This window comes from Magnolia sinica, chromosome 17 (assembly GCF_029962835.1).
Source record: "Magnolia sinica isolate HGM2019 chromosome 17, MsV1, whole genome shotgun sequence".
NCBI lineage: Eukaryota > Viridiplantae > Streptophyta > Magnoliopsida > Magnoliales > Magnoliaceae > Magnolia > Magnolia sinica.
The window spans coordinates 8,707,651-8,718,902 of NC_080589.1; the positions used below are offsets into that span (position 1 = coordinate 8,707,651).

Consider the following 11,252-nt stretch of genomic DNA (forward strand, 5'->3'; position numbering starts at 1 on the left):
CACCGTTGAAACATTTATAGGGCCCACCATATTGTGTTTTTTAGATCCAACCTATTCATAAGTTAACATAGAGATAGATGAAGTGAAAAAAATATATATATAAGCTTGATCGGAAACTTCTGTGGCTCCTAAGAAGTTTTGAACGGTGGATGTCACTATCCCCACTGTTTTCTATCGTGGGGTCCACTTGAACTTTAGATCCATCTCATTATTTTTCTCATGCCATAAAACGATCTCTCCAAATGGATGGACGGTATGGATACAACACATGCATCATGGTGGGGTCCACAGAGCTTGGTGACGTCACTTCAGTAGCGATTTGGCTACTGACCTTGTCAGTATCTAATCCGCGCCCGCTTTTGGCGGCATTCTAAAGCAGTACACGTGCCATCTCATAGGGCATCTAGTTGCTGCTCAGCGCCAACAACGGGGTGTCAAAAGGTTGGATGATCTGAGCCATTCAATGGAGCTGGTATGTGCTTGTCCACCATTTTTTATATGTTAAATCTACTCCGTCCATCAAGTGAGGACCCTTATATTCACCGTACACACAAAATATCAGCCCATAAAAAAAATCCAGATGGACCACGTCAATGGAATCCATGTGAATTGTGCCTAAAACCTTTAAAGTTTACATGTTGTGGTTTGCCTGAGTTTCAGATCAGACTGATTTTTTTTCACCTTCCCACATAGATAGCTATGGTCGGCGTCACATTCCATTGTGACCTGTGGTGTGGTCTATTGAGTGGTCCATCTGGATGATTTTGTCTCAAGACCTAGCATTAAGGAACAAGCCTGATGGACGGTATGGATGTCATATAGAGGTCGCAGATCATGTGTTTTACAAGCTCGATGAAACAGGTGTTGTATCCTTCTAGGTGGACGCGAATTGCTTATGTGGAGTCCACTGAGAAATCCACTTGTGAGCAGTTTGGATGGCATAACATCTCGGTGGGCCCCAGGAAGGTTTCACGGGTGCACATTTCCAGACCCCACCGTTTCCTGTCGTGGCCCAATTCAGGTGAAACTGATGGACGGAGTTGATTCATCAAGGTGGCCCCTCTGTTTTCCTGTGGTGGGGTCCACTTGAGATTTATATCTGCATAATTTTTAAGCCCATAGAGAAATGCATGAATGGCACGGATAAAACGCAGATCATAGTGGGGTCCACAGAGCACCAACCAGCAGCAATGTCAGTACAGGCAAGATCAGAATGCAATTCGCAACAGGTGCTGGGACCACCCAAATGATCCTATCATCCACCGCTCAGGATCATTTCCCTTTTACCTTAAGCATCCTTTTAACAGCGATCAATTCAATGGTTAGGATTGCTTGATCAGTTTTATTATTGAGACCAGCACCATCCACAATGCAATCTAAAATTTAGATGGTCTGGACAAACTGCAATCTTTGCCAAATCTCAAGTTGAAATGAAACAAGTCGACTCTCAAAAACTTATTATACATGGAGCACATCGAAACGGTTGATTTGATGGGTTACAGAGTGATGGGCTATAATCCAAACCCACACAATATCAGATAATCCAAACCCTTCAAGCTCCAGCACAAAAATGTCAGCAAGGGCCCACTTCAGTGAGTAAAAGGTCCATTTACTAGATGGTTAGGATTTAAGTCCAAACAAAGCAAGTTTTGATCAATGGCCAATCAAGGCAGAGCTTGCAATTCTGGCCTGGTTTGAAGTAACAGCAAACCCCATAACTTCTTGATCAATGTATAAAATCCACATTTAAGGCATATCACATGGCCCATCAAAACGAAAAGAGTATAAGATATATCTGATCATTTCAACCATCATATGCAAGTAAAAACCCTCCAAATAAACATTTAAATATGAACTACAAAAGTATCATCAAACCAAGTTCAGCAATTCACAAAATCCTAAACTCTTTTTCTCAGTATTTAGGAAAAGAAAGGTGGGAAAAAAGGCTAAGGGAACGAAATCGACGACTATCCGCACCTGATATTAGATTCAGGCTTTAGAATGGCTAGAACTTCACTTCTTGGTCTTTTTAGTTCCCCTACAAAAGAAAATACAATATTATCTTTTTTCATGAATAAAAAAATCATTTTTATAATCCTTGCACTTCCTGTTTCAAATTCTAGAAAGAAACTAGAATTAAAAAAATTCACTTACTCTGCAACAGGTGCTGCTGCAGCAGGTGCTCGCTCTCCAGGTCCCTGCTCCACGCATGGGCAACATTCATGACATCAGAAAAGCAAACTAGAAGAAATAATGGTGTTTCTTTCTTGGGTAGAAATGGTATGGTACAGCTTGTTTCTTTGAAATCACAACCCCAAAAAAGAAGAGGAGATTTTTCTCCAAAATGGCCAACATTTTCCTGTGATCTGTTGGATATGAAGATGATTTTGCATTTCCACCAGTACCATCCATCGCAATGTGTAACCAGTCATTTCAATGGAGATCCCACCAAAGGTTATCTGGATGGTGTGCGGCACTGGTACATGGGATGTAAATGCACAAGCAGTAAGGTAGTTCAACATGCTGTATACTAGGGGTAGAATCATACAAGTCAGTCTAACACATATCAATTATATGCAATATAGTTTTAGGGTGCATATGGTTGCACCAAATATCATGATATTTCTTGATTAATCAGTCTAATTTTGGTGCAAAATTAATTGAATTTCATGAAATTTGGTGCAACCAAACGCACCCTTGCATACAAAGGGATGTTGTAATTCATATCTAAAATAATGAATATTATTATTATACATCCTGCATGCATATTACCATATTATATGCATGATATTGCATAAATCCGGGTATAAAACTCTACATTCTAAATATAAATTTAGATTACCACTCAATCATCACTGAGTACAGAAACATAGTTTAGGATCAGTAAAAATCGCGATCTGGATCGCAAATGACCCATAATCCAGATCCATGATTCAGCGCGGAAAACATAGAGAGGATGGCTATTTAAAAACATTGGTTCCGTCATTTCTACCAACAAGATTTGGTGTTGTTACTTGAGCTAAAGTTGTGCTTAAACCATATTAGCATTCTAGAAACAAAGGGACAAGAATTATACTTCTCTGGCTGGATTGATGGGGTATTCAAGTGAGGCAGAATCTAAGGCTTTAAAAGAGGGTCATAGAATTTTCCATTCATCCTTCTCTGGTACACTTATCACTGATGGAGAATTGAAGAATGTGATTGGCTTGGCAAGAAATCCAGAAACATGCCGAAGAAACTTGGCCGCATCATCAATGAGATGCATGGACCATGTTCACAAGCAATGTTGTTGAATCGCATATGCGACCGCATAATTTTTTTTTTTTTGAAAAAGTTATATATATATATATAGGGAAAATTTCAAAAAAAAAAGTTAAAAAATTTATAAGAAACTAAGGGGAACTTTTCTAAGTTAATAGATAACTAATTTTACATATTTAAAATACATTTGAGAGAGAAAAAAATCAATTAAACAATGAATTAAACATCAAGTCATCGACATTCAACAATATACTTAACAAGAAGTAACAACAAAACCAACGAGCTATTTATTTATTATTGTAGAAAATCAACAAGCTATCTTCCTTGAAACTTAGAAGTGCTTGAATCTTGATCTTCTAACTTCCAAGGGAGAGGCAATGTAGGGGAGAGAGAGAGAGAGAGAGAGAGAGAGAGAGAGAGAGAGAGACCACTTGTCATTAAGAAATGTAAGAGAAGAAGAGATTAAGAGAGTTTTGGAGTGAGAATATTGCAAATGGAGGAGATTTGGAAGCCTTTTTATAGGCAAAATGTTGTTTTTTTTTTTTTTTTGCAAAAAAATAAAAAAATTTAATGTGCCATGGCCAATATGCAATCACATATGCTGCATGCGATCGCATATGCCATGATCACATATGTGATTTGCATATGGATATGCGCATATGAGGTCGCACATGTTAACATTGTTCACAAGTGATCCTAACAGATCAAGCATGGACTTTGGTCAACTTTTCTTTAGCCGTCTATTTACTTCCTCAGAAATCATATAATCAAACGGTCAAATTCCATGACCCATGTGATGGCCCACCATTTAAAGGCACGCTGGATGCACAGTCCAGACATTATATAGGTATTCCATGTGTTCCACAAAGGGTGTGTGATATATAGAATGTATTTACGTGCCAATAGGAGCATCAATATGTGATTCTAATGATTGACCATCTTGACCAAGCTCAATCAACAAACTGAATAAACTGTGCACGTGTAATGTAGGAAGGTAATTGGGCCAGCACTTGAAAGATGATGAAATTAACAATTAACCATTTATCTCACCTGGGCCAACCGTTCCTCCCTCCTAGCAATCTTCCTCTCCCTGCTCGCCTTGCTCTTAGCCCTCTTCGCTTCAAACTGGTCAGATAAAGTCTTCTCTCTTGCCTTCTCAGCCTTTGACTTGTGGATGCTCTCCATCAGCACCCTCTTGTTCTTGAATACATTACCCTTCACTTTCATGTACATGTCGTGGTACATGTGCTTGTCGATCTTCTTCGATTCTCGGTACTTGCGAAGCAAGCGCCTCAGGACACGCATCCTCCTCATCCAGAGGATCTTAGTTGGGAGCCTTGCCTCCCTTGTACCCTTGCGTTTACCTGAGCATTTCAGAGCAAGTCCAAATATTGGAAATGGGCCCCTCATCAAACTAAAATATATGCAACTTTTTCTCAGTACAAGCATACCATATCCAGAATGGCGTCCCTTCCGCTTTGCCTCAGCAGCTCGGCGTGCACGTGACCTAGAGTGGATTTTTGTCGGTTTCTTGATTACGAAACCATCCTTCACCAGCTTTCTTATGTTCTGGCCTGCACTCCAGAGGGATGAAGAACCATCAGTGTTGATGGCACAGTAAAAATTTCAACAGCAATAGATCTGCGCTTAATTATTAATACCGTTAATGAGGCCCCATTGATAGGAAAATACATACAGCTACCATGAGCTACTTACATTCATACTCGGGACATGTGCTTTTACAGTTTAAACTCAAGTAGAGACAGGATACGACAAGCTCACAGAAGTTGGGCTATGAGACCATGTGGCACATGTTAAGAGAGCTGGATCACTCATAAAGGAGGCACTGCAAATGTGGGGTCGTTCGAATTAGATCAATCTGGTCATTTGGTAGGCGACACTTGTACAACGAATACAGATCACTGCTGATGCCTTCCAACTATACATTCTTCATGCACATGTGCCCACCTAATGACTGGAATGACCTGATTCTCAAGCCACCATGCATACATGTAGGGCCCACCTGATGAACAACCCCATATCTATTTTGACAGACTGGGATTGAAAAGCCCACCTTAGATAGTAGCCATTGCATTTTCCAGTAAGCAAATGGACAATATGGCCCACAGTGAGAAACAATACAACCTACCTCCCACTATACAGGGAAGGTATCAGTACCATTCGAGTAGTGAGCTCTGCTCTATTATGGATGGACCATGATTCATAAAATAACCAAATAGATAATCTAAATGATCCAACTGATGGCCTACAAATGGGAAACAGCGTGCAGAAACAACTGACAGTCAGCAATCATCATCACCATCATCTAAGCTCTGTTCCAACTAAGTGGGGCCGGCTAGATGAATCATGTTCTGCCATTCCAATCTAGCACTGCAGTGAAAAAAGTGGGTAAAATGAGGGCCGGGATTGTCTAACTAGTGTATTTTTTAAACTGAGATCCACGCACAACAATGCAAACTGAATACATGGTTCCAATCCATCATCCCTGCTGCCCCTACCACTCAAACAGGGAGAGGTAGGTTATATTGAAATTCCCATGCAGCCAGTGGTAGCTGTGACTATCAATCATTCCCCCACGATAAGTAACCCATGATAGTATAAATCCCAGCATGCTGTGACCTAGAAACATTCACTTGTTGACTTTTTCTGTGGATTGACAATAAGAACTAAACTACAAGGGCTACACTTTTCATGGTGAGAAATCAAAGCCGGTATTACTCAGCCCGACTTGTTCCGGAGGCTCATTTCATTCAGTTGGTTTTGGACAAAAACCACGGCACCACAGAATCTTGGGTTTCATTTCTGGCTAGTGGGTCCATTGTCCAGTATCCAGATCATTGGTCTATTATGTCACACCCTCGATGAACCAAGCCCCCAAATTTTCCCAGATTGGAGTATTCCAGCAACCGCTCTTGGGCTGCATCAGTTGAATGTTGGACTTGCTATATCTCTTTTCTTAACCATCCATCTCCAGGCCACAAATTGACCTAGAAACATTCATTTGTTGAATTTCATGGTGACATCGAAGCTGGTATGACTCAGCCCAACTTGTCATTTTTCTCAGGTGGTTTTGGACAATAACCATGACACCACAGAATACTTGGGTTTTCATAACTGGCAAGTGGGTCCATTGTCCAGCAATCCAAACCATTGGTCAGTTACATCCCACCCTAGATGAACCATGCCAAAAATTCCCAGATTGGAGTATTCTAGCAACCACTATTGGGACACTATCAGTTAATGTTGACTATTGCCATATCTCCCTTCCTAACCATCCATCTCTAGGCCACAAATTGAAAGGTTATGATTGCTCCATGAAGAAGATAATTGGGGCACTGTCCATCCAAGGTGGGCCACAAAACACCAATGGTCTGAATTACCTAAAAAAACACGAGTCCCACTTGATAGAAACAAAGACCAGAGTATACCATGCAAAGCTTTGAGTGAGTGATCCTACAATAATTTCTCATCACATGGTGTTCGGTATTTGAGAAACATAAAAACTGCGTCGTGCTCAACCAAATAATAGTATATGACTGGCCCAGCCTTTCAGCGACTGAACACCTAAGCCGTCAATCTGGTGGGTGGGACAGGCCATGCTCTTGCATTCCCCATATTAGACGATCCTGTCCATCCCATCAAGCGGAAAGTTACAATAAAAGAAGGTCGACGCTGCGGATGGCCAAGTAAGATGTTAGGATCATCTGATTGTGGTAAGAGCCATGCGAACGGTTTGGATTAGATCACCAGAAAGTGGGCCCCACGTATCATAAAAGGCATGACATGTTACAATAATAGAAATTAAAAATGAAAGATGAGGCCGGATCCACCACAAAAGCTTTGTATGTTTCAGCTGACATAATCCGTCCATCGTGCGTGCCCTCTCATGCTCTCAGCGGCCTCAAAAAAATCCAAGCCGATCCATAACTCAGATGGGTCCCCCCGAATTTCAGAGTGGCCTGATGCTTGGGGTTTCCATTCATCCTCTTAATGGGTCGTATGGTATCCACAGAAGGCTCTGGATCCCACACTCAATCTGGAAGGTTTTCAACGGCAGGCGTCCCCATCGCAACTGTTCCCTGAGGTGTACCCCATTCGAGTTTTGGACAGCCTGATTCTTAAAGATCAGGTCAGATCCCATGCACATATCACGCTGGGCCCCACACATAGCGAGAATATAAATGAAAGACGCCATGATAGAGTGTGACGTTACAGATCTTAAAGATACGGATGGAATAAAGAGAAAAGAGAAGGGAAATTACGGGAATTGGCCATGGAGATCTCGCTGGCTTCATTGGGATCGAGCCAGACCTTTCCCTTTCCGCACTTCAGCACGCTGGCGGCTAACCGCTTCTGCAGCTTCAATGACACCATCTCCGATCTCTCCCGCTCTTCTTCGCCTCTCGTTTGGAAAAGAAAGAGATGATATAATAGCTAGGGTTTCCTGGCAGAGTGGTAATTAATAAAAACTAAAGGGTTTTTGTCGAAGAGAGGAGATAGCTTTTATACTCTGGCAGAGAGTTATGGATGATAAACAGCCCTAGATTGAACGAGGGACCTCATGTGAGTACCTGGATTGGATGGATTCGTGACTGTTAGACCCACCGTGATTCATGTCTTTTATATCCACACCGTCCATCCATCCATTTTCAGCTCATTTTAGGGCTTGAGACTAAAACTAAAACAGATCCAAATCTCAGGTGGACCATACCACAGAAAACGTAGGTGATTGAACGCCCACCATTAAAAACATGTAGGGCCCTCAGTAATGTTTATTTTCCATCCAATCTGTTGTTTAGGTCACACAGATCTGGATGAAGGGAAGACACAAATATCATCCTCATCCAAAATTATTACGTGGCCTCTTAGAAGCTTTTAATTGTGGGCGTTCAATCATCACTATTTCATATGGTGTGGTTTATCACTATTTCATGTGGTGTGGTCCACATGAAATTTTATTCGTTTCATTTCTAGATTTCTTTACTAAAATGTGCAAGCAAAGCGGATGGACGGCATGGATATAGAACACATGCATATGATGGCCCCCTCAACGGCCTTACTAGTTCCCACATCCATCCAATCCGCTCCCTCGTGTGGGAATCCAGAGTATTTAGTAATAGATCCTGCCGCACAGCACACGTACAAGCGATATGGCCCATTCATCATGTGTAAGGTGAACAAGTACCGGAGAGGTACATGATGCAAAAAAAAACACACTTTTCTAACAACATTAAAGGCGGGCGCGGGCCCAACTATGGTGGTCATCAACGATTGAGATGATCCCACCGATTGGTGGCCTCTGAATGGACAATTACAACCGACGGTCTGTATTCAACATGAAAGAAAGGGCCCAATTGGATGTATGGCCGAGTATATGCAAATATTCCTGACCTAAAGACGGGGATCCATACTGCTCATCTAATGGGCCCAATCCTCCTTGGGCCATAAATAGAAATCTCCACCGTTGAAAGATTCTAGCCTAGCCACCTGACCTTTAACCCTTTTGTTTTATTGTTTTAGTTCCAATTTGAACCGTCCATTGACAGGCTTCTAGTAAAGAATGATGGTTGTTCTATCAGGAAGTTCTGGGGAATGGCCCATCCGTTATGGGCCCACGGGATGATCTGTTGGGCCTTCCAATAGATGGATAACGCGGAGACCGTTGGTATGATAACTTGGGGCCGATGGTCTGACAATCCAGACCGTTGGTATGTTGTGTTCCACAATGAATGGACCAGGCTCCAAAAATCTTCAAGGTTGGAAGTTTACAGCATTGTAGATCAAGCTCCAAGAAAACTTCATACGTTTTTCATTTGACACGGACCGTTGGTTATCCCCTTTAAACGGTGTATCTATAGCCCCACAAATCGAAGGGCTAAGATACGTCTACTTTCCAAAGACGGGGAGTAGCGTATCATATTGTTATACTTGTATATTGGTAGAGCGGATTGCATATGCCCCTTGCAAAGAGATATATCTGTGCATGGGGATGTGTGGGGCCCACATAGATGTCCATGACAAATCCACTCTTTCCATCTGTTTTTAAAGAACACAACAGTGTAATAACTAAAAATCTGGCAGATACAAAACTCAGGTGGGCCACCAAGAATGAAACAGTGGGAACAGAAACGTCCACCATTGAAACCTTGTTGAAGCTGAACATGATTTATGCCATCCAAGCCGTTAATATGGTTATTACCACTCAGATAAACTGTAGATCCTGGTACAGTGTGATTGAACCTCGACCATTGAAAATTTCTTTTTGGCTACGGAAGTTTTGGATCAAGATGATGCTTGTGGTTTCTCTTCATCCATGTCTTTCTGATCTTATGAACAGGTTGGATGACAAATAAAAATTACTGTGGGCCTAGGAAGGTTTCAATGGTGAAAATCATTATTTCACACTGTTTACAGTGGAATGGTCCACTTAAGCTTTGGATTTACTTCAATTTTGGAATCAACCCGTAAAATTAGTAGGGAAAATGGATGGACGGTGTGGATAAACCACATACATTCACAGTGGGCCCAATTGAGTTTACTCTGTATGATAAAAGTGTGCTGAGTAACTCGGTATGCAATCGGATTCCTCCTATCGTACTGAGTAAATTCAGTTGGGCCCACCTTGAATGTATATGGTCTATCTACACTGTCCATTCATTTTTCCATCTAATTTAAGGGGTTGAGCCCAAAATAAAGGAATATCCAAAGATCAAATGGATCGTACCATAGTAAACAGTGGGGATAATGATTTCCACCCTTGAAACCTTTCTAGGCCCCACAGTGATGTTTATTTATCATCCAACCTGTTCATAATATCTACACCCTACACAATCCACTTCCCTACTATCCTTCTATGGTCTTTAAAAACATATGGAGTGAATTTGCCAGGGATATCTCTAGGCCCCACACAGCCCTATGTGCCAGTGGGCTATTGCATTCCGCTCTTATATATATATATATATATATATATATATATATATATATATATATATATATATATATGGAAAAGGTACTATGCGCTCAACCTCACAAGTCCGTCCCATAAGGTCGAGTTGTGTGGGCCCCACCGTGATGCGTTTCGAACATCTACCCCATCAGTCAGATGCACCATTCCATCGTGAGCCTAGGTCTCAAAAATCAAGTCAATCCATGACTTGTCTGGGCCACACCACATACAAAAGTGGAGAGGGGCCGTGCACCATTAAAACATTCATAATCATTTTTTGGACCCACCGAGATGTGGTTTGTAAATCCAGCCCATCCATTATGTGTGTCCCACTTGGATGAGGGTTCAGACCAAGTTTCAAACGCATGCAAATTTCAGATGGGCCCAACCAAGTGCTTTTATATGTTTTAATAGTGTCTTCACATGATTTTAGATGGTATGGCCCACCTGAGTTTCGTATACGGCTGATTTTTGGGATATCCCATAATTTAAAGGGGACCCATCAAATGCACGATGTTGATGGTTGACACACATCACGGTGGGGCCCACATAGCTCGACCTCACGAGAGCTGATCTGAGGTCGAGCGCATGGTGCCTTTTCCCATCCATATATATATATATATATATATATATATATATATATATATATATATATATATGTATGTATGTATGTATGTATGTATGTATGTATGTGTGTGTGTGTCCATGTGGGAAAAGATTGTATACCATGGAGCTCATGGGAACTCCTGGTCAGGTTGAGCTGTGTGGCCCCACCATAATATATGTCAAACATCTACCCCATCAGTCAGATGCACCATTCCATGATTTGTGTGGGCCACACCACATGCAATCCGTGACTTGTGTGGGCCACACCACATCCAAAAGTTGAGAAAGGTTACCTTCCATTAAAATATTCATAATCATGTTTTGGGCCCACCGAGATGTAGTTCACAAATTCACCCTATCCATTATGTGTGTCCCACTCGGATGAAAGATAAGACCAAGTTTCAGACGCATCCAAATT

At 41.5% G+C, this 11,252-nt stretch overlaps 1 protein-coding gene across 1 annotated transcript; it reads right to left on the reverse strand.

The window, feature by feature from the left end:
• Positions 1-1,780: 1,780 nt before the first annotated feature.
• LOC131230896 (large ribosomal subunit protein eL19y-like) lies at positions 1,781-7,717 on the reverse strand. Its single transcript, XM_058226919.1, has 5 exons — positions 7,545-7,717; positions 4,713-4,835; positions 4,312-4,625; positions 2,155-2,198; positions 1,781-2,038 (listed from the first exon to the last, which is right to left on the reverse strand). The coding sequence occupies exons 1-5, from the start codon at positions 7,654-7,656 to the stop codon at positions 2,014-2,016; spliced, it is 618 nt and encodes a 205-aa protein (XP_058082902.1). The 5' UTR covers positions 7,657-7,717; the 3' UTR covers positions 1,781-2,013.
• Between the last annotated feature and the right edge of the window lie 3,535 nt (positions 7,718-11,252).

Excerpts from the sequence above, each read along its gene's own strand:
- LOC131230896 (XM_058226919.1), bottom strand. The coding sequence starts at position 7,656 with ATGGTGTCATTGAAGCTGCAGAAGCGGTTAGCCGCCAGCGTGCTGAAG. Across the intron at positions 4,836-7,544 it reads GATCTCCATGGCCAATTCCC|GCCAGAACATAAGAAAGCTG; the intron begins GTAATTTCCCTT and ends TCTGGAGTGCAG. Across the intron at positions 4,626-4,712 it reads GGGACGCCATTCTGGATATG|GTAAACGCAAGGGTACAAGG; the intron begins GTATGCTTGTAC and ends TGAAATGCTCAG.